The sequence below is a fragment of the Macaca nemestrina genome, chromosome 10 (genome assembly GCF_043159975.1).
Source record: "Macaca nemestrina isolate mMacNem1 chromosome 10, mMacNem.hap1, whole genome shotgun sequence".
Lineage (NCBI taxonomy): Eukaryota > Metazoa > Chordata > Mammalia > Primates > Cercopithecidae > Macaca > Macaca nemestrina.
In genome coordinates, this window is record NC_092134.1 from 83,039,864 (window position 1) to 83,064,309 (window position 24,446).

A 24,446-nucleotide genomic window follows, 5' to 3' on the forward strand; every position below is an offset into this window, starting at 1 on the left:
TGGTTTTTAGGGACTAACCCCAAATCACCAACTTTCCAAGCAATTCTTCCCTCACTCGCTACTCAGAAGGGGATACTTGATTTCTGTTTGCCTCAAATTTGGTGCCCTTTGACCTGGATGGTTTTCTCCTTGTCAGCCACGCTGGAGTGCAGTGGCACGATCATGGCTCATCAGGAGCCTCAACTTCCTGGGCTCAAGTGATTCTCCCACCTCAGCCCCTTCAGTAGCTCAGACTACAGGTGCAAGCCACCATGCTGTCTAATTTTTTTTTTTGTTTGTTTGTTTGTTTGTTTTTTTGAGACGGAGTCTCGCTCTGCCGCCCAGGCTGGAGTACAGTGGCCGCATCTCAGCTCACTGCAAGCTCCGCCTCTCGGGTTCATGCCATTCTGCTGCCTCAACCTCCCGAGTAGCTGGGACTACAGGCGCCCGCCACCACGCCCGGCTAGTTTTTTGTATTTTTTAGTAGAGACGGGGTTTCACCGTGTTAGCCAGGATGGTCTCGATCTCCTGACCTCGTGATCCGCCCGTCTCGGCCTCCCAAAGTTCTGGGATTACAGGTTTGAGCCACCGTGCCTGGCGCTGGCTAATTTTTTGTAGAAACAGGGTCTTGCAATATTGCCCAAGCTGGTCTCGAACTCCTGTCCTCAAGTGATCTTCCCACCTTGGCCTCCCAAAGTTCCAAGATTACAAGCATGTAATCCTTCCTGGCTCTATTAGTTTTTGACTTAAAGTTTCTGTTCTGTTATATAAGTATAGCTGCTCCTGTTCTTTTTTGGTTTCCATTTACATAGGATATCTTTCCATCTCTTCATTATATTTAATTAATTAACCAATCAATTTATTTATTTTTTTTTTGCAACGGAATCTCGCTCTGTTGCCCAGGCTGGAGTGCAGTGGTGCAACCTTGGCCCACTGCTAGCCACTGTGGGTCTCCTCTCTGTGGAGAGCCGGACATTCATTGGGATGAGCTACCTGTGGAGAGGAGCTACCCACTGAGAGTCTCCTCTGAGCTGTTCTGTCACTCAATAAAGCCCCTCTTCACCTTGCTCACCCTCCACTTGTCTGCATAGCTCATTCTTTCTGAATGCAAGACAAGAACTTGGGACCTGCCAAATGGTGGGACTGAAAGAGCCGTAACACAAACAGGGCTGAAACACGCCCCTTGCTCACCATGTTGCAGGTGATGAGAAGGAGAGTAGAGAGAAGGAAAGAAGAGAGAAACAGAGAAGAGCTGTGACCCTTCAGGGAGCCCAGACCTAGGAACTCCCTAAGTCAGGGCTGTGACTCCCTTTTTGGGGCTCTGTGGTTCCTGGTGTCTCCAAGCTTCTGGGTGCCACCACATTGCCCAGTGCTAGCTGTGGAAGCTGCTTGCAGTATGCCTGGTCCAGCTGCAGCCTCACAGGGAGCCGGCGCCCGTGCCTGTGCCTGGAGATGCCCACTCTGCTGCAGATAGCATGCCTGGCTGTGCACAGTGGCCGGGCTCCATGCTCACTTGCTCACATACCCCTCACCACTCCACACCTGGCTCACCCTTGGCAGGCATGGGATCCAAGCCAGTAGCATGAGCTGAGTGCAGCCTGCATTGCTGAATGGGCGAAATGAACCCAGTGGGCCTGAGTAAAACTTGGGCAAAAGTTGGCCACAGAGGTTTCTGGCCAGAAAAGTGACACCCCAAAGATCCCATGACACCAGTTCTTTTGTTTTTTAGACGGAGTCTTACTCTGTCGCCTAGGGTGGAGTGCAGTGGCGTGATCTCAGCTCACTGCAACCTCCACCTCCCAGGTTCAAGCGATCCTCCTGCCTCAGCCTCCTGAGTAGCTAGGATTACAGGCGCGCACCAGCATGCCCAGCTAATTTTTTTTTTTTTTTTTTTTGGTATTTTTAGTAGAGGCAGGGTTTCATCATGTTGGCCAGGCCAGTCTTGAACTCCTGACCTCAGGTGATCCACCAGCCTCGGCCTCCTAAAGTGCAGGGATTACAGATGTGAGCCACCACACCCGGCCAACACCAGTTCTTATTATATACAATATATTTATTAGTTGATTTCCAGTACACACATAATGTAATTTCAGAATTACTAATACATAAGCATATAAGAAGCACATTTACTAAGTAGTACTGCATTTACGTCCTACTGTTTTATATTTAACCTTACATTGTCCACTCAATATACTGTTTTCAAAGTTGCCACCTATTTATTTTCTTCTAAGTGAAGTTATGTTATTCATTTGTATACAATTAATTTCAGTTGTTAGTATTCGTATTCCATTTTGGGTCAGCCCAAACACAGGTTGGCTTTAACAGTTTATTATTGAGTATATGAAAGGTATGTGAAACATTACTGTGCTGCTAAAAGTCAGAGCTATATGCAGAAAAATGTCACTCCTTTCTTATCTTTGCTACCCTATTTTCATTCCTCTTTTCTTTCCACCTTTTCCCCACCTACACCCTATATGTAATCAATCTCTCTAGCCTCCGGCTTATCCTTCTTGTATTTATTTTGCACAAATGAGTAGATTCGTGCAGAGTTTTTCATATCTCATTTTTTCTTACATGAAGGGTAACATACAATAGATATATTCTTTTGTGCTTTACTTTTTTTTTTTTTTTTTGAGATGGAGTTTCACTGTGGTTGCCCAGACTGGAGTGCAATGGCGTGATCTTGGCTCACCGCAACCTCCACCTCCCAGGTTCAAGCGATTCTCCTGCCTCAGCCTCCTAAGCAGCTGGGATGACAGGCGTGCTCCACTATGCCCGGCTAATTTTCTTTTCTTTTCTTTTTTTTTTGAGATGGAGTCTCGCTTTGTCACCCAGGCTGGATTGCAGTGGCGCGATCTCGGCTCACTGCAAGCTCCGCCTCCTGGGTTCACACCATTCTCCTGCCTCAGTCTCCCGAGTAGCTGGGACTACAGGCGCCCGCCACCACACCCTGCTAATTTTTTGTATTTTTAGTACAGACGGGGTTTCACCGTGTTAGCCAGGAAGGTCTTGATCTCCTGACCTTGTGATCTGCCCGCCTCGGCCTCCCAAAGTGCAGGGATTACAGGTGTGAGCCACTGCACCTGGCTGTGCTTTACTTTTTTTTTTTTTTTTTTTTTTACTTACTGTGTGTCTTGGAGATTACTTTATATCAGTTCACAGAGATCTTTATACTTTTTGTTTTGTTTTCTTTTTTTGAGATGGAATCCCGGTCTGTCACCCAGGCTGGAGTGCAGTGGTGCGATCTCTGCACACTGCAACCTCCGCCTCCCAGGTTCAAGCGATTCTTGTGTTTCAGCTTCCCAAGCAGCTGGGATTACAGGCGTGCGCTACCATGCCCAGCTAATTTTTGTATTTTTAGTAGAAATGGGGTTTCACCATGTTGGCCAGGCTGGTCTCAAACTCGTAACCTCAGGTGATCCGCCTGCCTTGGCCTCTCAAAGTGCTGTGATTACAGGCATGAGCCACTGCACCCAGCCTTCATTATTCTTTTAAATAATCCACTGTGTAGTTATACCATAGTTAATTCAACCACTCTCCTATGTATGGACATTTAAGTTATTTCCAATACTTCATAATTACAAACAATGCTGCAGTAAGTAACCTTATACGTAGGCATTTTCATATGGTTGAAGGTGCACCCCCAGGGTATATTCCTAGAAATGGGATTGCTGGGTTAAAATGTAAGTGTACCTGAAGTTCTTTTAAACACTGACACATTTTCTTCCAGAATAATTGTGCCAATTTGTATTCCCATTAGCTATATGATTTGTAAATTTTTACTCCCAGACTGTGACTTGACTTTTCATTTTTTTAATTTAGTTTTTTGTATGTATATATTTTTGAGATGGAGTCTCACTCTGTCACCCAGGCTGGAGTGCAGTGGTGCAATCTCGGCTCACTGTATCCTCGCCCCTGGGGTTCAAATAATTCTCCTCCCTCAGCCTCCTGAGTAGCTGGGATTATAGGCGCCTGCCACTGCATCCGGCTAATTTTTGTAGTTTTGAGTAGATGCAGGGTTTCACTATCTTGGCCAGGCTAGTCTTCTGACCTTGTGATCCACCCACCTCGGCCTCCCAAAGTGTTGGGATTACAGGCGTGACCTTGCTCACCTGACTTTTCATTTTCTTTTTTTTTTTTTTTTGAGACAGAGTTTCCCTCTTGTTGCCCAGGCTGGAGTGCAATGTTGCAATCTCTGCTCACTGCAACCTCCACCTCCCGCCTCCCGGTTCAAGCGATTCTCCTACCTCAGCCTCCAGAGTAGCTGGGATTACAGGCATGTGCCACCACACTGGCTAATTTTGTATTTTTGGTATGTTGGTTTGGTATTTTTGGTTTGTAGGTTGGTCAGCCTGGTCTCAAACTCCTGACCCCAGGTGATCTACCCACCTTGGCCTCCCAAAGTGCTGGGATTACAGGCGTGAGCCACTGTGCCTGGCCCACTTTTCATTTTCTTAACAGTATCTTTCATATTGCAGAAGTCTTTTTTTTTTTTTTTTTTTTTTTTTTGAGACGGAGTCTGGCTCTGTCACCCAGGCTGGAGTGCAGTGGCGCGATCTCGGCTCACTGCAAGCTCTGCCTCCCGGGTTTACGCCATTCTCCTGCCTCAGCCTCCCGAGTAGCTGGGACTACAGGCGCCCGCCACCTCGCCCGGCTAGTTTTTTGTATTTTTTAGTAGAGACGGGGTTTCACCGTGTTAGCCAGGATGGTCTCGATCTCCTGACCTCGTGATCCGCCCGTCTCGGCCTCCCAAAGTGCTGGGATTACAGGCTTGAGCCACCGCGCCCGGCCAGAAGTCTTATGTTTTTGTGAAATCTAATATATCATGTTGTACTTTCTTTTCTTTTCTTTTTTTTTTGAGACAGAGTTTTGTTCTTTTGCCCAGGCAAAAGAAGTGGTGCGATCTTGGCTCACTGCAACCTCTGCCCCCACCGGCTTCAAGCAATTCCCTTGCCTCAGCCTCCCGAGTAGCTGGGATTATAGGTGCCTGCCACCACGCCCAGCTAATTTTTGTATTTTTAGTAGAGATGGGGTTTTGCCATGTTGGCTAGGCTAGTCTCCAACTCCTGACCTCAGGTGATTCACCTGCCTTGGCCTCCCAAAGTGCTAGGATTACAGGCGTGAGCCACCACACCTGGCCTTATGTTGTATTTTCATTGGTTGTGACTTTGTTATCATATCAAATAAATCACTGCCTTAACCCGAGGTCATAAGTATTTTCTCCTATGTTTTCTTCTAGGAGGTTTATAGTGTTAAATTTTATATTTAGCTTGTAGAATCATTTGACTAAATTTTTGAAATATTGTGCAAGACGTTAATAAAAGCTTGTTTTTCTCTTCTGGCTTGTGGATATTCAATTATTTGAATACCACTTGTTAAAAAGACTGTCCTTTCTCTACTGAGTTGCATTTGCACCTCTGTCAAAAATCAATTGACCACATATATGTGAGTCCTTTTCTAGGCACTCTAGTCTATTCCACTCATGTATTTGTCTGTCATTACACTAATAACGTACCGTCCTGGTGATTGTAGCTCTCTTTTTCCCCCCTTTTTAGTACCTAATTGCCAAATGGTGTTTCTTCCTGTCTGTGTTTCTTCCACTGCCAGAAGATTGCCCCTTTCAATTGTGCATCTTTAAACAGAGCTCTGCTGGGCACAGGGGCTCATGCCTATACTCCCAAGCTCTCAGGAAGCTGAGGTGGGAGGATCATTTGAGCCCAGGAGTTTCAGACCAGCTTGAGCAACATAGTGAGATCCCATCTCTAAAAATAAAAATAAAAAGCAAAATAATTAGCTGACCATGGTAGCACTTGTCTGTAGTCCCAGCTACTTGGGAGGTGAAGGTGGAAGGATCTCTGGAGCCCAGGAGTCCTAGGCTGCAGTGAGCTATGACTGCATCACTGAACTCCAGCCTGGGCAACAGGATAAGACCTTGTCTAAAAAAAAAAAAAAAAAAAAAAAGAGAGAGAGAGAGATTGAGAGAGACAGAAGTAAAAGGAGGTTCAACCCACAATGCCAGTTTAGGGTGGAGTCCAGGACCAGAGTGAAAGCTTCCTTGATGCCTTTCGGCCAATCAGATGGTACTTTTTCCAGGCCCACCAGGGCTGCCCATGGACCAATCAGCATGCACTTCCTCCCTTTTGAGCCCATAAAAACCCCAAACCTAGCCAGACTCAGAGCCTCCTAGGGACTACCTGCCTGAAGACAGGAGCTATCCACTTTGAGTGGCCTACACTCATCAGGCCTACCTGCCTTCGGATAGCAGCTACCCACTTCAAGTCTCCTCTACACTTGTTGGGATGACTTGACTGCAGATAGGAGCTACTCACTTCAGGTATCCTCTCTGCTGAGAGCTGTTCTGTTACTCAGTAAAGCTCCTCTCCACCTTGCTCACCCTTCAGTTGCCCATGTAACCTCATTCTTCCTAGACAGGGGTAGGAACTTGGGACTAAATGGCGGGAACTAAAGGAGCTGTCACACATCCCCAGCTGGCTCACTGAGCTACGGTTGTGACATGCCCCCGGACCGTATGAATGAAAAGTGGTGATCCTCCTGAGGGCCCAGACCTCTGAGCTTTTGGGCACCACTGAGTTTTCCTCATCCGGACACTGGTGCCTGCAGCAGAACCCGCTTGTGGTATGTCTGGTCCAGCCACAGCCTCTCCCAGAGCCAGTGCTTGTGCCAGCACCTGGAGATGCCTGCCCTGCTGCTACAGCGGGGGTGCACAGTGGCCAAACCCTGCACTTGTTTGCTCACACACCCCTCTCTGCTCCATGCCTGGCTCACCCTTGGCAGGCATAGGATTCGGGCCGGTATCATGATCTGAGGGCAGCCTGCTGGGCCTAGTAGGTGGAATGAGCCCAGCGGGCATGAGCAAAACTCAAGCAGAGGCTTCGCTGGCCGCAGAGGTTTCTGGATGGCAAAGTGACACCCATAGGCTCCTGTGACACTGTTTTATTAAATTTCAATTTCTTTTTCTTTTTTTTTTTTTGAGACGGAGTCTCTCTCTGTCGCCCAGGCTGGAGTGCAGTAGCACAGTCTCGGCTCACTGCAATCTCTGCCTCTCAGGTTCAGGCGATTCTCCTACCTCAGCCTCCTGAGTAGCTGAGGTTACAGGTATGCACCACCACACCTGGCTACTTTTTTTTTTTGGAACAGAGTTTTGCACTTGTTGCCCAGCCTGGAGTGCAATGGTGTAATCTCAGCTAGCTGTAACCTCCACTTCCCAGGTTCAAGTGATTCTTTTGCCTCAGTCTCCTGAGTAGCTGGGATTACAGGTGTGCATCAACATGTCCAGCTAATTTTTTGTGTTTTTAGTAGAGACAGGGTTTCACCATGTTGGCCATGCTGGTCTCAAACTCCTGACCTCAGGTGATTCACACGCCTCGGCCTCTCAAAGTGCTGGGATTACAGGCATGAGCCACCATGCTCGGCCAAATTTCAATTTCTAATTGTATATTGCTAGTGTAAATAAATGGTTTTTGGTTTATTTTATTTTATTTTATTTTTTTATTTTTATTTATTAATTTTTTTTTGAGATGGAGTGTCGCTCTGTGGCCCAGGCTGGAGTGCAGTGGAGTGATCTTGGCTCACTGCAACCTCTGCCTCCCGGGTTCAAGCGATTCTCCTGCGTCAGCCTCCCAAGTAGATGGGACTACAGGCACATGCCACCACGCCCGGCTAATTTTTGTATTTTTGGTAGAGAGAGAGTTGCATGATATTGGCCAGTCTGGTCCTGAACTTCTGGACTCAAGTGACCTGCCAGCCTTGGCCTCCCAAAGTGCTGGGTTTACAGGTGTGAGACGCTGCTCCTGGCCTCTTTGGTAAATTCTTTGGAAGTTTTTACATGGACAAACTTTTTTTTTTTTTTTTTTTTTTTGAGACGGAGTCTCGCTCTGTCGCCCAGGCTGGAGTGCAGTGGCGCGATCTCGGCTCACTGCAAGCTCCGCCTCCTGGGTTTACGCCATTCTCCTGCCTCAGCCTCCTGAGTAGCTGGGACTACAGGCGCCCGCCACCGCGCCCGGCTAATTTTTTGTATTTTTAGTAGAGACGGGGTTTCACCGTATTCTCGATCTCCTGACCTTGTGATCCGCCCGCCTCGGCCTCCCAAAGTGCTGGGATTACAGGCGTGAGCCACCGCGCCCAGCCCATGGACAAACTTTTTGTCGTAAATAGAAACCATGTTGCTTCTTTCTTTCCAATCCATTTTCTTGTATTTCTTTTTTTGACCTTATTGAATTGGTTAGGACATTTATCCAATGTTGAGTACAAATGATTAGAACAGAACCTTTAGAGCGCTTAAAACTTTCACCATTAAGTATGATGCTAGCTGTAAATGTTTAGTAAATGGTCTTTATCAGGTTGAGGAAATTACACTCTAGTCCTCGTTTATTATCGAGCTTCTTTTAGAAATCATGAATGAATGTTGAATTTTGTCAACTACTTTTTCTGTGTATACTGAGGCAATAAATTGTTCTTCTTTAATCCATAGACCTAGTGAGTTACATTTAGAAATTATCAAATTTTGAATCAGCCTTGCATACCACGGTAAATCCCACTTGTTCACGATACTATTTTTTTTTTTTTTTTGAGACAGAGTCTCGCTCTGCCGCCCAGGCTGGAGTGCAGTGGCGTGATCTTGGCTCACTGCAAGCTCTGCCTCCCGGGTTCACGCCATTCTCCTGCCTCAGCCTCCCGAGTAGCTGGGACTACAGGCGCCCGCCACCTCGCCCGGCTAGTTTTTTTGTATTTTTTAGTAGAGACGGGGTTTCACCGTGTCAGCCAGGATGGTCTCGATCTCCTGACCTCGTGATCCGCCCGTCTCGGCCTCCCAAAGTGCTGGGATTACAGGCTTGAGCCACCGCGCCCGGCCCACGATACTATTTTTTAAGGATATTGTTTGTTTCTATTTTCTGTTTTATTTTATTGGTCACCTATCTGTCCCAGAATTTTTGAAAATCTTATGAAGCATTTTTTGTGACTGTTTTCATGAGGTGAGGGATATTGGTTTGTAATTTTCTTCTTTTACATCTGTCTGATTTTAATATCAGGGTAATGCTGACATCAAATAATGAATTAGGAATTGCTCCTTTCTCTTCAACTTTTTGGAAAAGTTTGTGAGCAATTAGTATTATTTCTTTTTTTGTTTTGTTTTACTTTTTTGAGATGGAGCCTCACTCTGTCACCCAGGCTGGAGTGCAATGGTGTGGTCTCAGCTCACTGCAACCTCTGCCTCCCAGGTTTGAGCAATTCTCCTGCCTCAGCCTACCGAGTAGCTGGGACTGCAGGGGCATGCCACCACACCTGGCTAATTTTTGTATTTTTAGTAGAGACGGGGTTTCACGATGTTGACCAGGCTGGTCTTGAATTCCTGACCTCGTGATACGCCCGCCTCGGCCTCCCAAAGTGCTGCAATTACAGGTGTGAGCCACCACTGCCCAGCCTAGTATTATTTCTTTCTTTCTTTTTTTTCTTTTTTTCTTTTTTTTAGACAGAGTCTTGCTCTGTCACCCAGGAGGCTGGAGTGCAGTGGCACGATCTCGGCTCACAGTAACCTCCGCCTCCCAGGTTCAAGCAATTCTCTGCCTCAGCCTCCCACATACCTGGGATTACAGGCACCCACCACTATACCTGGCTAATTTTTCGTATTTTTAGTAGAGACGGGGTTTCACCATCTTGGGCAGGTTGGTCTCCAACTCCTGACCTCAAGTGATTCGCCCGCCTTGGCCTCCCAAAGTGCTAGGATTACACAAGTGTGAACTACCGTGCCTGGCCTCGTATTATCTAGTATTATTTCTTTCTTTCTTTTTTTTTTTTTGGAGACGGAGTCTCACACTGTCACCCGGGCTGGCATGCAGTGGCACAGTCTTGGCTCACTGCAACCTCTGCCTCCTAGGTTCAAGCAATTCTCCTGCATCAGCCTCCCGAGTAGCTGGCATTACAGGTGCGTGCCACCATGCCCAGCTAATTTTTTGTATTTTTAGTAGAAATGGGGTTTCACTATGTTGCCCAGGCCTGTCTCGAACGCCTGACCTCATGATCTACTTGCTTCAGCCTCCCAAAGTGCTGGGATTACGGGCTTGAGCCACCGCACCCAGCATATTTATTTTTTAACTACCATACTATGCATTAGTTATGATGTTATTCTTTATCACTCAGCTTGGCCAACTTTGTCTCCTGTCTCCTGTGTTCTTAAGTTAGATTTGTTACAACTGCATCACCTCTCTTTCTGCATCCAATATTTCCATCACTTAACATTTGATTACTCCTCTTTAAATTAAAAAAAAAATTAATTAGGCCAGGTGTGATGGCTCACTCCTGTAATCCCAACGCTTTGGGAGGCCAAGGCAGGCAGATCACTTGAGGTCAGGAGTTTGAGACCAGCCTGACCAACATGGTAAAACACCGTCTCTACTAAAAATACAAAATTAACTGGGTGTGGTGGCGCATGCCTGTAATCCCAGCTACTTGGGAGGCTGTGGCAGGATAATCGCTTGAACCTGGGAGGTCGATGTTGCAGTGAGCCAAGATCATGCCATTGTGCTCCAACCTGGGCAACAAGAGCGAAACTCCATCTCAGGAAAAAAAAAAAAAAAAAAAAAAACTGTGGTAAAATATACATAAAATTTACTGCCTTAATTATTTTTAAGTATATAGTACAATAGTTTTAAGTGTGAATATGTATTGCTATACATTATTTTGCAACCAAAGTCAGAAGTATTTCACCTTTGAAAACTGAAGTTCTGTATCCATTAAACAACAGCATCCATTTCCCTTTCTCCTTATCCCCTGAAAACCACAACTGTACTTAGTTTCTATGAATTCAGCTATTCTAGATGCCTCATTTAAGTGGAATCATAAAGTATTTGTCTTTTTATGACTGGCTTATTCACTTAGCATAGTATGTTCAAGGCTCATCCATATTGTAGTGCATGTCAAAATATCCTTCAATTTTAAGGCTGAACAACATTCTATTATGTATATTTTAAAATTAAATTAAGTCGGCCAGGCACAGTGGTTCACGCCTGTAGTCCCAGCACTTTGGGAGGCAGAGGCAGGTGGATCATGAGGTCAGGAGTTCCAGACCAGCCTGGCCAAGATAGTGAAACCCTGTCTGTACCGAAAAATGCAAAAATTAGCTGGGCGTGGTGGTGGGCACCTGTAATCCCACTACTCGGGAGGCTAAGGCAGGAGAATCACTTGAACCCAGAAGGCAGAGTTTGCAGTGAGCTGAGATCATGCCACTGCACTCTAGGCTGGGTAAAAGAGTAAGACTCTGCTTCGGCCGGGCGCGGTGGCTCAAGCCTGTAATCCCAGCACTTTGGGAGGCCGAGACGGGCGGATCACGAGGTCAGGAGATCGAGACCATCCTGGCTAACACAGTGAAACCCCGTCTCTACTAAAAATACAAAAAAAAAAAAAACTAGCCGGGCGTGGTGGCGGGCGCCTGTAGTCCCAGCTACTCGGGAGGCTGAGGCCGGAGAATGGCGTAAACCCGGGAGGCGGAGCTTGCAGTGAGCTGAGATCTGGCCACTGCACTCCAGCCTGGGCGGCAGAGCGAGACTCCGTCTCAAAAAAAAAAAAAAAAAAAAAAAAAAGAGTAAGACTCTGCCTCAAAAAAAAAAAAAAAAAAAAAAATTAAATTACATTAAATTTTTTGAGACGAAGTCTCCCTCTGTTGCTCAGGCTGGAGTGCTATGGCACAATCTTGGCTCACTGTAACCTACATCTCCCGGGTTCAAGCGATTCTCCTGCCTCAGCCTCCCAAGTAGCTGGGATTACGGGCACCCGCCTCCATGCCCGATTAATTTTTGTGTTTTTTAGTGCAACACGAGGTTTCACCATGTTGGCCAGGGTGGCCTCAAACTGCTGACCTCAAGTGACCCGCCCACCTCAGCCTCCCAAAGTGCTGGGATTACAGGCATGAGCCACTGTGCCCAGCCTCCATTGTGTATATATAAAATTATACACCACATTTTGTTTATCCATTTATCTGTTAATGGACACTTGGGTTACTTCTACCTCTTGGTTATTGTGAATAATGACATTATGAGCATGAGTGTACAGATATTTCTTAGGGATCCTGCTTATAATTCTTTTGGATGTATACACAGAGAACAATTGCTAGATCATATGGTGATTCTATTTTTAATATCTGGAGGAATTGTCATCCTTTTCTCCACAGCAGGTGCACAATATTACATTCCCACCAGCAGTGCACAGGCCTCCAATTTTGCACAGCCTCACCCACACTTGTTATTTTCTGTTTTTTTCATAGTAGCCATCTTAACGGGTATGAACTAGTATATTATTGTGATTTTGATTTACGTTTTCCTAATGACTAGTTATGTTGAACACATTTTCATATATTTTTGGGCCATTTATATACCTTTTTTGGATCCTTTGCCCATTTTAAAATTGGTTTATTTGGGTTTTTGTTTTTGTTTTTTTGGGGGTATGGAGTGTCTCTCTGTCGCCTAGGCTGAAGTGCACTGGCATAATCTCAGCTCACTGCAACCTCTACCTCCCAGGCTCAAGTGATTCCTGTGCCTCAGCCGCCCGAGTAGCTGGGATTACAGGAGTGTGCCACCATGCCTGGCTGATTTTTGCATTCTTAGTAGGTACAGGGTTTCACCATGTTGGCCAGGCTGGTCTCAAACTCCTGACTTCAACTGATCTGCCCACCTCGGCCTCCCAAAGTCCTGGGATTACAGGGGTGAGCCACCAGTGTGCAGCCTATTTGGGTTTTGTGTTTTTTTTTGACATTGATTTTGTACACATTATATGTTGTGGATATTAACCCTTACTGGATATACAATTTGCAAATATTTTCTCCCATTTCCCAGGTTGACTTTTCAATCTGTTGATTTTGTCCTTTGACAAACAAATGTTTTTAACTTTGTTACAGTTCATTTATCTTTTTTTTTTTTTTTTTTTTTTTTTGAGATGGAGTCTCGCTCTGTTGCCCAGGCTGGCGTGCAGTGGCGGGATCTCAGCTCACTGCAACCTCTGCCTCCCAAGTTCAAGTAATTCTCTTGCCTCAGCCTCCCGAGTAGCTGGGTCTATAGGCACCTGCCACCATGCCTGGCTAAATTTTTTTGTATTTTTACTAGAGATGGGGTTTCACCATGTTAGCCAGGATGGTCTTGATCTCCTGACCTTGTGATCCGCCTGCCTCAGCTTCCCAAAGTGCTGGGATTACAGGCGTGAGCCACTGTGCCCAGCCCATTTATCTATTTTTACTTTTATTGCATGTGATTTTGTGTCATGTCCAAGAAATCATTGCCAAATCCAATGCCATGAAGCCTTTCTCCTATGTTTTCTTCTAAGTGTTTTATAAGTATTAGGTCTTTAATCTATTTTGAGTTAAAATTTTTTTTTATTATACTTTAAGTTCTAGGGTACATGTGCACAATGTGCAGGTTTGTTACATATGCATACTTGTGCCATGTTGGTGTGCTGCACCCATCAAATCATCAGCACCAATCAACTCATCATTTACATCAGGTGTAACTCCCAATGCCATCCCTCTCCCCTCCCCCTTCCCCATAATGTGTGATTTCCCCTGGTGTGTGATTTCCCCCTTCCAGAATCCAAGTGATCTCATTGTTCAATTCCCACCTATGAGTGAGAACATGCAGTGTTGGGTTTTCTGTTCTTGTGATAGTTTGCTGAGAATGATGGTTTCCAGCTGCATCCATGTCCCTACAAAGGACATGAACTCATCCTTTTTTATGGCTGCATAGTATTCCATGGTGTATATGTGCCACATTTTCTTAATCCAGTCTGTCACTGGTGACATTTGGGTTGATTCTAACACTTTGCTATTGTGAATAGTGACACAATAAACATACATGTGCATGTGTCTTTATAGCAGCATGATTTATAATCCTTTGGGTATACACCCAGTAATGGGATGGCTGGGTCATATGGTATTTCTAGTTCTAGATCCTTGAGGAATTGCCATACTGTTTTCCACAATGGTTGAACCAGTTTACAATCCCACCAACGGTGTAAAAGTGTTCCTATTTCTCCACATCCTCTCCAGCACCTGTTGTTTCCTGACTTTCTAATGATTGCCATTCTAACTGGTGTGAGATGGTATCTCATTGTGGTTTTGATTTGCATTTCTCTGATGGCCAGTGATGACGAGCATTTTTTCATGTGTCTGTGGGCTGTATGCATGTCTTCTTTTGAGAAATGTCTGTTCATATCCTTTGCCCACTTTTTGATGGGGCTGTTTGTTTTTTTCTCGTAAATTTGTTTGAGTTCTTTGTAGGTTCTGGATATTAGCCCTTTGCCAGATGAGTAGATTGCAAAAATTTTCTCCCATTCTGTAGGTTGCCTGTTCACTCTGATGGTAGTTTCTTTTGCTGTGCAGAAGCTCTTTAGTTTAATTAGATCCCATTTGTCAATTTTGGCTTTTGTTGCCATTGCTTTTGGTGTTTTAGACATGAAGTCCTTGCCCATGCCTATGTCCTGAATGGTATTACCTAGGTTTTCTTCTAGGGTTTTTATGGTTTTAGGTCTAACATTTAAGTCTCTAATCCATCTTGAATTAATTTTCGTATAAGGAGTAAGGAAAGGATCCAGTTTCAGCTTTCTACTTATGGCTAGCCAATTTTCCCAGCACCATTTATTAAATAGGGAATCCTTTCCCCATTTCTTGTTTTTGTCAGGTTTGTCAAAGATCAGATGGCTGTAGATGTGTGGTATTATTTCTGAGGACTCTGTTCTGTTCCATTGATCTATATCTCTGTTTTGGTACCAGTACCATGCTGTTTTGGTTACTGTAGCCTTGTAGTATAGTTTGAAGTCAGGTAGCATGATGCCTCCAGCTTTGTTCTTTTGGCTTAGGATTGTCTTGGCAATGCAGGGTCTTTTTTGATTCCATATGAACTTTAAAGCAGTTTTTTCCAATTCTGTGAAGGAAGTCATTGGTAGCTTGATGGGAATGGCATTGAATCTATAAATTACCTTGGGCAGTATGGCCATTTTCACAATATCGATTCTTCCCATCCATGAGCATGGTATGTTCTTCCATTTGTTTGTGTCCTCGTGTCCTCTTTTATTTCACTGAGCAGTGGTTTGTAGTTCTCCTTGAAGATGTCCTTTACATCTTTTGTAAGTTGGATTGCTAGGTATTTTATTCTCTTTGAAGCAATTGTGAATGGAAGTTCATTCATGATTTGGCTCTCTGTTTGTCTGTTACTGGTGTATAAGAATGCTTGTGATTTTTGCACATTAATTTTGTATCCTGAGACTTTGCTGAAGTTGCTTATCAGCTTAAGGAGATTTTGGGCTGAGATGATGGGATTTTCTAAATATACAATCATGTCATCTGCAAACAGGGACAATTTGACTTCTTCTTTTCCTAACTGAATACCCTTTATTTCTTTCTCTTGCCTGATTGCCCTAGCCAGAACTTCCAACACTATGTTGAATAGAAGTGGTGAGAGAGGGCATCCCTGTCTTGTGCCGGTTTTCAAAGGGAATGCTTCCAGTTTTTGCCCATTCAGGATGATATTGGCTGTGGGTTTGTCATAAATAGCTCTTATTATTTTGAGATACGTTCCATCAATACCGAATTTATTGAGAGTTTTTAGCATGAAGTGCTGTTGAATTTTGTCAAAGGCCATTTCTGCATCTATTGAGATAATCATGTGGTTTTTGTCTTTGGTTTTGTTTATATGCTGGATTACGTTTATTGATTTTTGTATGTTGAACCAGCCTTGCATCCCACGGATGAGGCCCACTTGATCATGGTGGATAAGCTTTTTGATGTGCTGCTGGATTCGGATTGCTAGTATTTTACTGAGGATTTCTGCATCAATGTTCATCAGGGATATTGGTCTAAAATTATCTTTTTTTTGTTGTGTCTCTGCCAGGCTTTGGTATCAGGATGATGTTGGCCTCATAAAATGAGTTAGGGAGGATTCCCTCTTTTTCTATTGATTGGAATAGTTTCAGAAGGAATGGTCCCAGCTCCTCCTTGTACCTCTGGTAGAATTCGGCTGTGAATCCGTCTGGTCCTGGACTTTTTTTGGTTGGTAGGCTATTAATGATTGCCTCAATTTCAGAGCCTGCTATTGGTCTATTCAGGGATTCAACTTCTTCCTGGTTTAGTCTTGGGAGAGTGTAAGTGTCCAGGAAATTATCCATTTCTTCTAGGTTTTCTAGTTTATTTGTGTAGAAGTGTTTATAGTATTCTCTGATGGTAGTTTGTATTTCTGTGGGGTCGGTGGTGATATCCCCTTTATCATTTTTTATTGCGTCTATTTGATTCTTCTCTCTTTTCTTCTTTATTAGTCTTGCTAGCAGTCTATCAACTTTGTTGATCTTTTCAAAAAACTAGCTCCTGGATTCATTGATTTTTTGGAGGGTTTTTTGTATCTCTATCTCCTTCAGTTCTGCTCTGATCTTAGTTATTTCTTGCTTTCTGCTAGCTTTTGAATGTATTTGCTCTTGCTTCTCTAGTTCTTTTAATTGTGATGTTAGGGTGTCAGTTTTAGATCTTTCCAGCTTTCTCTTGTGGGCATTTAGTGCTATAAATTTCCCTCTACACACTGCTTTAAATGTGTCCCAGAGATTCTGGTATGTTGTATCTTTGTTCTCATTGGTTTCAAAGAACATCTTTATTTCTGTCTTCATTTCGTTATGTACTCAGTAGTCATTCAGGAGCAGGTTGTTCAGTTTCCATGTAGTTAAGTGGTTTTGATTGAGTTTCTTAGTCCTGAGTTCTAGTTTGATTGCACTGTGGTCTGAGAGACAGCTTGTTATAATTTCTGTTCTTTTACATTTGCTGAGGAGTGCTTTACTTCCAACTGTGTGGTCAATTTTGGAATAAGTGCGATGTGGTGCTGAGAAGAATGTATATTCTGTTGATTTGGGGTGGAGAGTTCTGTAGATGTCTATTAGGTCCCCTTGGTGCAGAGTTGAGTTCAATTCCTGGATATCCTTGTTAACTTTCTGTCTCGTTGATCTGTCTAATGTTGACAGTGGGGTGTTGAAGTCTCCCATTATTATTGTATGGGAGTCTAAGTCTCTTTGTAAGTCTCTAAGGACTTGGTTTATGAATCTGGGTGCTCCTGTATTGGGTGCATATATATTTAGGATAGTTAGCTATTCCTGTTGAATTGATCCCTTTACCATTATGTAATGGCCTTCCTTGTCTCCTTTGATCTTTGATGGTTTAAAGTCTGTTTTATCAGAGACTAGGATTGCAACCCCTGCTTTTTTTTGTTCTCCATTTGCTTGGTAGATCTTCCTCCATCCCTTTATTTTGAGCCTATGTGTGTCTCTGCATGTGAGATGGGTCTCCTGAATACAGCAAACTGATGAGTCTTCAACTAACGAGCAAAATAACCAGCTGATATCACCATGACAGGATCAAGTTCATACATAACAATATTAACCTTAAATGTAAATGGACTAAATGGTCCAATTAAAAGACACAGACTGGCAAATTAGAGTTAAATTTTTTATATAATATAAGGTAAGGATCCAACTTCATTCTTTCATATGTAGATATTCAGTTTTCCCACCAACATTTGTGTGTGTGTTTTTTTTTTTTTAGAAGACTGTCCTTTCCTCATTGGGTGGCCTTAGCAACCTTCTGGAAAATAATTTGACCTTATGCTATGAATACACTATACTATACACATACTGTTAACTTGGTGTTTATTTATGTGCTCTCTATTCTATTCTATCAGGTTATAAGTCTGTCTTTATGCCTGTACCACATTATTTTGATTAATGTAGCTTTGGAATAAGTTTGAAATCAGAAAATGTGGGATCTCCAACTTCATTTTTCTTTTTCAAGATTGTTTCAGCCATTCAGGGTCCCTTGAGATTCCATGTAAATTTTAGGATGAATTTTTGTATTGCTGCAAAAACAAAACAAAACAAAACAAAAGCCATTGGGATTTTGATAGAGGTTGTATTAATATGTAGATTGGTTTGGGTAGTATTGACATCTTAACAGCATTAAATATTCCAATCCATAAATATGGGATATCTTTCAATTTACTTGTGTTTAATTTCTCTCAGTAACATTTTGTAGTGAAAACAACAAGTATACAAGTCTTTTACCTCCTTGGATAAGTTTATTTCTAAATTTATTATTATTATTATTTTAAATTTTTATTTATTTATTTATTTTTGAGATGGAGTCTTGCTCTGCTGCCCTGGCTGGAGTGCGGTGGTGCGATCGTAGCTCACTGCAAGCTCCGCCTCCTGGGTGCAAGCATTTCTGCCTCAGCCTCCTGAGTAGCTGGGATTACAGGTGCCTGCCACCGTGCTGGCTAATTTTTGTATTTTTAGTAAAGACGGGGTTTCACCATGTTGGCCAGGCTGGTCCCGAACTTCTGACCTCAAGTGATCCACCTGTCTTGGCCTCTCAGTATTATTATTTTTGAGACAGAGTCTCTCTCTGTTACCCAGGCTGGAGTGCAGTGGCGCAATCTCAGCTCACTGCAACCTCTGCCTCCCAGGTTCAAGTGATTCTCCCACCTCAGCCTCCCAAGTAGCTGGGACTACAAGCACCCATCATCATACCTGAATAATTTTTGTATTTTTGTAGAGACAGGGTTTCACCATGTTGGCCAGACTGGTCTTAAACTCCCAACCTCAGGTGATCCACCTGTCTCGGCCTTCCAAAGTGCTGGGATTACAGGTGTGAGCTGCAATTTCTAAATACATTATTATTTTTGATGCTATTATAAATGGCATTGTTTTCTTAATTTCTTTTTCATATTGCTCAGTGTTAGTGTAGTTAGCAATGTGACTGATCTGTATTTTTTACCCTGCAACTTTGCTGAATTTATTGTTCTAGTAGTGTGTTTGTGTGTGTGTGTGTGCGTGCGCGTGCATATGAGCACAGGGGGGTAAGCCTTAGGGCTTTCTACGTATATAGAGCTTTCTACATATGTAGGGTTTCTACAATTTAAGATCATGTTATCTGTGAACAGAGATAATTTTACTTTTTCCTTTCTAAATTGTGTGCCTTTTATTTCTTTTTCTTGCCTAGTTGTGGTGTCTAGGACTTCCAGTACTAGGTTAGATAGATGGTGAAAGTGGGCCTCCTTGCCTTGTTCCTAATCTTGGAGAAAAACTTGCAGTCTTTCACTATTGAGTATATTATAATCTGTGGGCTTTTCGTATATGGCCTTTATTATGTTGAAGAAGTTTTCTTTTATTTCTAGTTTCTTTAGTGTGTGTTTTTTGTTCTTGTTAAGACAAGGGCTCACTCTGTCACCAAGGCTGGAGTGCAGTGGCACAATCATGGCTCACTGCAGCCTTGACTTCCCAGGTTCAAGCAATCCTCACACCTCAGCCTCCTGACTAGCTGTAACTATAAGCACACGCCACCATACCTGGCTGATATTTTTTATTTTTTGTGGAGCCAGGGTTTCACCATGTTGCTCAGGCTGGTCTCGAACTCCTGGACTAAAGCGAAACTTCTGCCTTGGCCTCTCAAAGTGCTGGGGTTACAGGCATGAGCTACTGTGCCCAGCCTCTTTTGTATTTTTTTCTTTTTTTATCATGAAAGGGTGTTAAATTTTGTCAAATGCTTTTTCTAAATCAATTGTGATGATCATATGTGTTTTTTTTCCTGTCATTCTGTTAATTTGGCACATTGCATTGATTGATTTACGTATATTTAACCATCCTTGCATTCTAGAAATAAATCTCACTTGATCATGGTGTATAATCCTTTTAATGTGCTGTTGAATTCTGTTTGCTAGTATTTTGGTAAGGTTTTCTGTATCAATATTCATCGGGTATGTTTGTATTTAGTTTTCTTATTTTGTAGTGCCTTTGTCTGTCTTCAGTATACATTGATCTCAAAGGATGAGTTGGGAAGTATTTTTTCCTCTTCATTTTTCTGGGAGAATTTATGAGGAGTTGGTAGTATTTTTTCCTTGATCACTGTGCTATGTGTTAGCTTGTAATGTTATTCTTCATCATTTGGCTTAGCAAACTTTGCCTTGGCTCTCCTGTGTTCCTGACTTAAATTATTATTATTATTATTATTATTTTTTTTTTTTTTTTGAGACGGAGTCTCGCTCTGTAGCCCAGGCTGGAGTGCAGTGGCCGGATCTCAGCTCACTGCAAGCTCCGCCTCCCGGGTTCACGCCATTCTCCTGCCTCAGCCTCCCGAGTAGCTGGGACTACAGGCACCCACCACCTCGCCCGGCTAGTTTTTTGTATTTCTTAGTAGAGACGGGGTTTCACCGTGTTATCCAGGATGGTCTCGATCTCCTGACCTCGTGATCCACCCGTCTCGGCCTCCCAAAGTGCTGGGATTACAGGCTTGAGCCACCGCGCCCGGCCTGACTTAAATTATTATTGGCTGTAACAGCAGATACACCTAACATCAGAATACTCATTTTGCATGATGATTTGGTTGGCAAAATCCAAATCTTACTCTTTTTTTTGGTTTTAAATTTTAATCAAAGCACGTATATAAGATTACTTTATTCCTGCATCTTCTCAATTGTTTCTTCCTTGTATTTGCTCTTTTCCTTTCCTAGTTGGTGAGATTTAGCTTTTTGTTCAAGGATCATTTTGCCGTCTTTGTCCAGTTTTAGCCTAGTGAGAACTACCTTGCTTTGGCGAGTGCCCACATGGACGGTTGTGCCATTAGCCTTTTCCCGCTGCACCCGTTCAGTGCAGATAACATATTTCTTCCTGTAAACCTGGACTACTTTGCCCATTTGCTGACCTTTATAGTGTCCTCATACAACCTGAACTTCGGATGGGCATGGATCGCACATTGTACTTCTGTCTCAGCTCTTTGGAAAGAGGGGAAGACATAATCTTCCTGCGAATGTGGGAAGGTGCATTGAAATGCCTTTTGTGATTCTTGCTTCGGTCGGAAGTCACAAAGGGATTGAACTTCATTTCGGCCACCCTGGCTTCAATGATGGCCACAAAAGGGAAGAGAACTACATGCTCATCTTACTCTTATTATAAGGAGTGTAGAGAGAGTTCAGTTTGTCTGAAGCCAAAATGAAAGAATAATAAAGTTGGAAGGGCTGAACCAGTGTCTTAACTGTCAGATTTACTATGCCTTTAAAAAATATTTTTAACATTTTTTTATTGCTGTAAGATGATATTCATAAACTACCTATACTTTAAAAATTAATATGTGTGAGAATAAGTAAAAGGAAAACAATTTATAATAACATGCATTTCAGTGTGTAAATCCTAGGTCAAACTTCACTAGAAGTAGACAGAGGCTTGCATCTATATGTAAAATTAAAATAAATATGAAAGATACAAATGGAGGCTGATACAAATTCAGCTTTATTGTACTGGCACTAAATATTCTTATCGGCTGGGCGCAGTGGCTCAAGCCTGTAATCCCAGCACTTTGGGAGGCCAAGACGGGTGGATCACGAGGTCAGAAGATCGAGACCATCCTGGCTAACACGGTGAAACCCTGTCTCTACTAAAAAATACAAAAACTAGCCGGGCGAGGTGGCGGGCGCCTGTAGTCCCAGCTACTCGGGAGGCTGAGGCAGGAAAATGGCGTAAACCCAGGAGGCGGAGCTTGCAGTGAGCTGAGATCCCGCCACTGCGCTCCAGCCTGGGCGACAGAGCGAGACTCCATCTCAAAAAAAAAAAAAAAAAAAAAAATTCTTATCACTAGTGCATTGCTGTTGGTATTGTGGTGTTCCAGAATGGTGAAAATTTCTTGGAGAAATTTTAAATAACATTTTTTTATTGATTTACATAATATTTGTATTTGTGGAAATTGCAGTGTATCATTAAATTGGGCAAAAAACACTTTGTGTTAATTTTTTTTTTTTTTTTTTGAGATGGAGTTTCACTCTTGTTGCCCAGGCTGGAGTGCAGTAGTGCGGCGATCTTGGCTCACTGCAACCTTCACCTCCTGAGTTCAAGACATTCTCCTGCCTCAGCTTCCCGAGTAGCTGGAATTACAGGCATCCTCCACCATGCCCAGCTCATTTATTGTATTTTTAGGACAGACGGGGTTTCACCATGTTGGCCAGGCTGGTCTTGAACTCCTGACCACAAGTGATCCACCCACCTCAGCCTCCCAGAGTGCTGGGATTACAGGCGTGAGCCACCATGACCCGTCAAAAAAAATTTTTTTTTCAGAGGCAGGATCTCACTTTGTCACCCAGGCTGGTTTTGAATGCATGGCCTCCAGAGATCCTCCCACTTTGGTCTCCCAAAGCACTCGGATTACAGGTGTGAGACACTGATCTTGGTCTGTGTTTAGATTTGGAGTTTGGTTTTAGGCTTGGATAATTATAAATAGATTTTTTTTTCCTACATGAATGTCCTGTGAAATATTCACAAGACACACAGGATTTGAGACAGTTCTTCATTGTGTGATACTGTCCGTTGCACTGTAGAATGGGCTAGCATTCCTTAGTACCCTCTACTAAATGCCAGTAGTCCACCCTCACAATTATTATGACAACCAAAAATGACTTCAAAAATTTCCAAATGCCGTATATGAGGTGGTCATTACATCCATAAAAAATTTCTAGGATAGAGTGAGGAAGAAAAGAGATTTGCTGATAAAATTCTTTTTCTTCCCCATATACTCAATGTACTAAGCTAATAAGTGATAAGATTCTTGAGCAAAGGAGATAATGAAAGAAAAGTATGTTTGAGGCATATTCTGATAACTGTTTTCCAGGTAAGAAAGGAAAAAAGAAGCAACTTGCATTTTTTTCTGTTTTCTTTTATTTTCTTTCTTTTCTTTTCTTTTTCTTTTTTTTTTTAGCAGTTACAGTTTATAAAGCATTTTCACAAATTTTATACACTTCACATCAACTGTGTATTTAGTATCTCCATCATTTTACAGAGGTTGCAGAGGGAGCTCAGAAATGCTGTGATTTATTAAAAGTCATTTTAATGAAAGACCTAGAGTTAAGATCCAGATATGGCTTCAAACCCAATGTTCTTTCCATTATATTATAGCATTGCTAGGATGATGAGGGCAGAAAAAGGAATTTTTTTTAAGAGGGAAAATTTGAGACTCACAATAAAGCTAGAATTAGCAAGACTTTAATTGGATAGCTTTAAATTAACTGTCACTGACATTCTGAGAAGAAAGGTGACCAAAGCTTCTTTTCAAACTGAGCATTAATACATACCCCCTTCTTATTCTTACAGGACATTGATATGCAGCTGAGTGAAATAATGAACAATGTGCATCGGATAATGACTCGCTATACTCTTGTTTTTACCTCGTCCTCTGAAAGGAATGTCTCCCTTACAGAACAAAAGAAAAAACAGAGAACCAATTTTCTTGAGAAAATGGCTACTTATGCTAAGACTCTTGAAATTAGAGAAAAGACTCTTGCCAACATTCTGATCTGGTTGGAAGAATGGAGTAAGTTTACAGAAGCGGTTCAGAGTAAAACCATAAAGTTAATGAAAAAGATAGAGAAGAGAATGTATAAGTAAATTTTGAAGGATTAATCAGACTAAAGAAGAAAAGACTAAGGAGGTTATTCAGAGAATGGTTATCCTCTATTCCAGTAGGAATAAAATAGGAAAAATATAGACTTGTTCACTAAGCGCCAGCTATGCTGGCCTCCTTTTTTTTTTAAAGCATGCCAGCAGTGTCTTTATGCATACTATTCCCTTATCTGGAGCATCTTCCACCAGATGGACACATGGCTCATTCCCTGCTTAAATTCCACTTTAAAATGAGATGTTCTCTGACCATCCCCAATCCCTACCACCTGGCACTTTTTCTTACACTTTACCTTTTTTTTTTTTTCCCCCAAGACAGGGTCTCACTCTGTCACCCAGACTGGAGTGCAGTGGTGCGATTCCGGCTCACTGCAACTCCCGCCTCCCAGGCTCAAGCGATTCTTCTGCCTCAACCTCCTTAGTAGCTGGGACCAGAGGCATGCACCACCACACCCAGCTAATTTTTGTATTTTTAGTAGAGACAGGGTTTCACCATGTTGGCCAGGCTGGTCTTGAACTCCTACCTCAAACGATCCACCTGCCTTGGCCTCCCAAAGTGCTGGGATTACAGGCATGAACCACTGCGCCCAGCCTACATTTCTTTATTTTTGTCTATAGCATTAGTATCTATATAATTAACTTTTTCTCTGTCTCCTTTCACCAGAAGGTAAGCAGTATGAAGTCAGGGAACTTGTTTTACTTAATGTTGTATCTACAGCATCTAGAATAGCACACGTCAGAGTAGACACTGGTTGAATGAAACAATGAATAAACTGGTCAGGTGTGGTGGCTAACGCTTGTAATCCTAGCACTTTGGGAGACTGAGACAGGTGGATTGCCTGAGCTCAGGAGTTCGAGACCAGCCTGGGTAACACGGTGAAACCTCGTCTCTACTAAAATACAAAAAATTAGCCAGGTGTGGCGGCATGTGCTTGTATTCCCAGCTACTATGGAGGTTGAGGCAGGAGAATTGTTTGAACCTGGGAGGTGGAGGCTGCAGTGAG

At 43.0% G+C, this 24,446-nt stretch overlaps 1 protein-coding gene and 1 pseudogene across 1 annotated transcript in view; one reads left to right on the plus strand and one right to left on the minus strand.

Annotated features, from left to right (window-relative positions):
* LOC105492848 (family with sequence similarity 186 member A) overlaps nt 1-24,446 on the plus strand; it is a 78,272-nt gene that overhangs the window by 16,447 nt on the left and 37,379 nt on the right. Inside the window, exon 2 of the mRNA XM_071071746.1 lies at nt 23,137-23,356. Within this exon, the coding sequence (XP_070927847.1) occupies nt 23,137-23,356 (220 nt within the window). The remainder of the gene's footprint in view (nt 1-23,136; nt 23,357-24,446) is intronic.
* LOC105492847 (large ribosomal subunit protein uL24 pseudogene) lies at nt 20,457-20,883 on the minus strand (annotated as a pseudogene).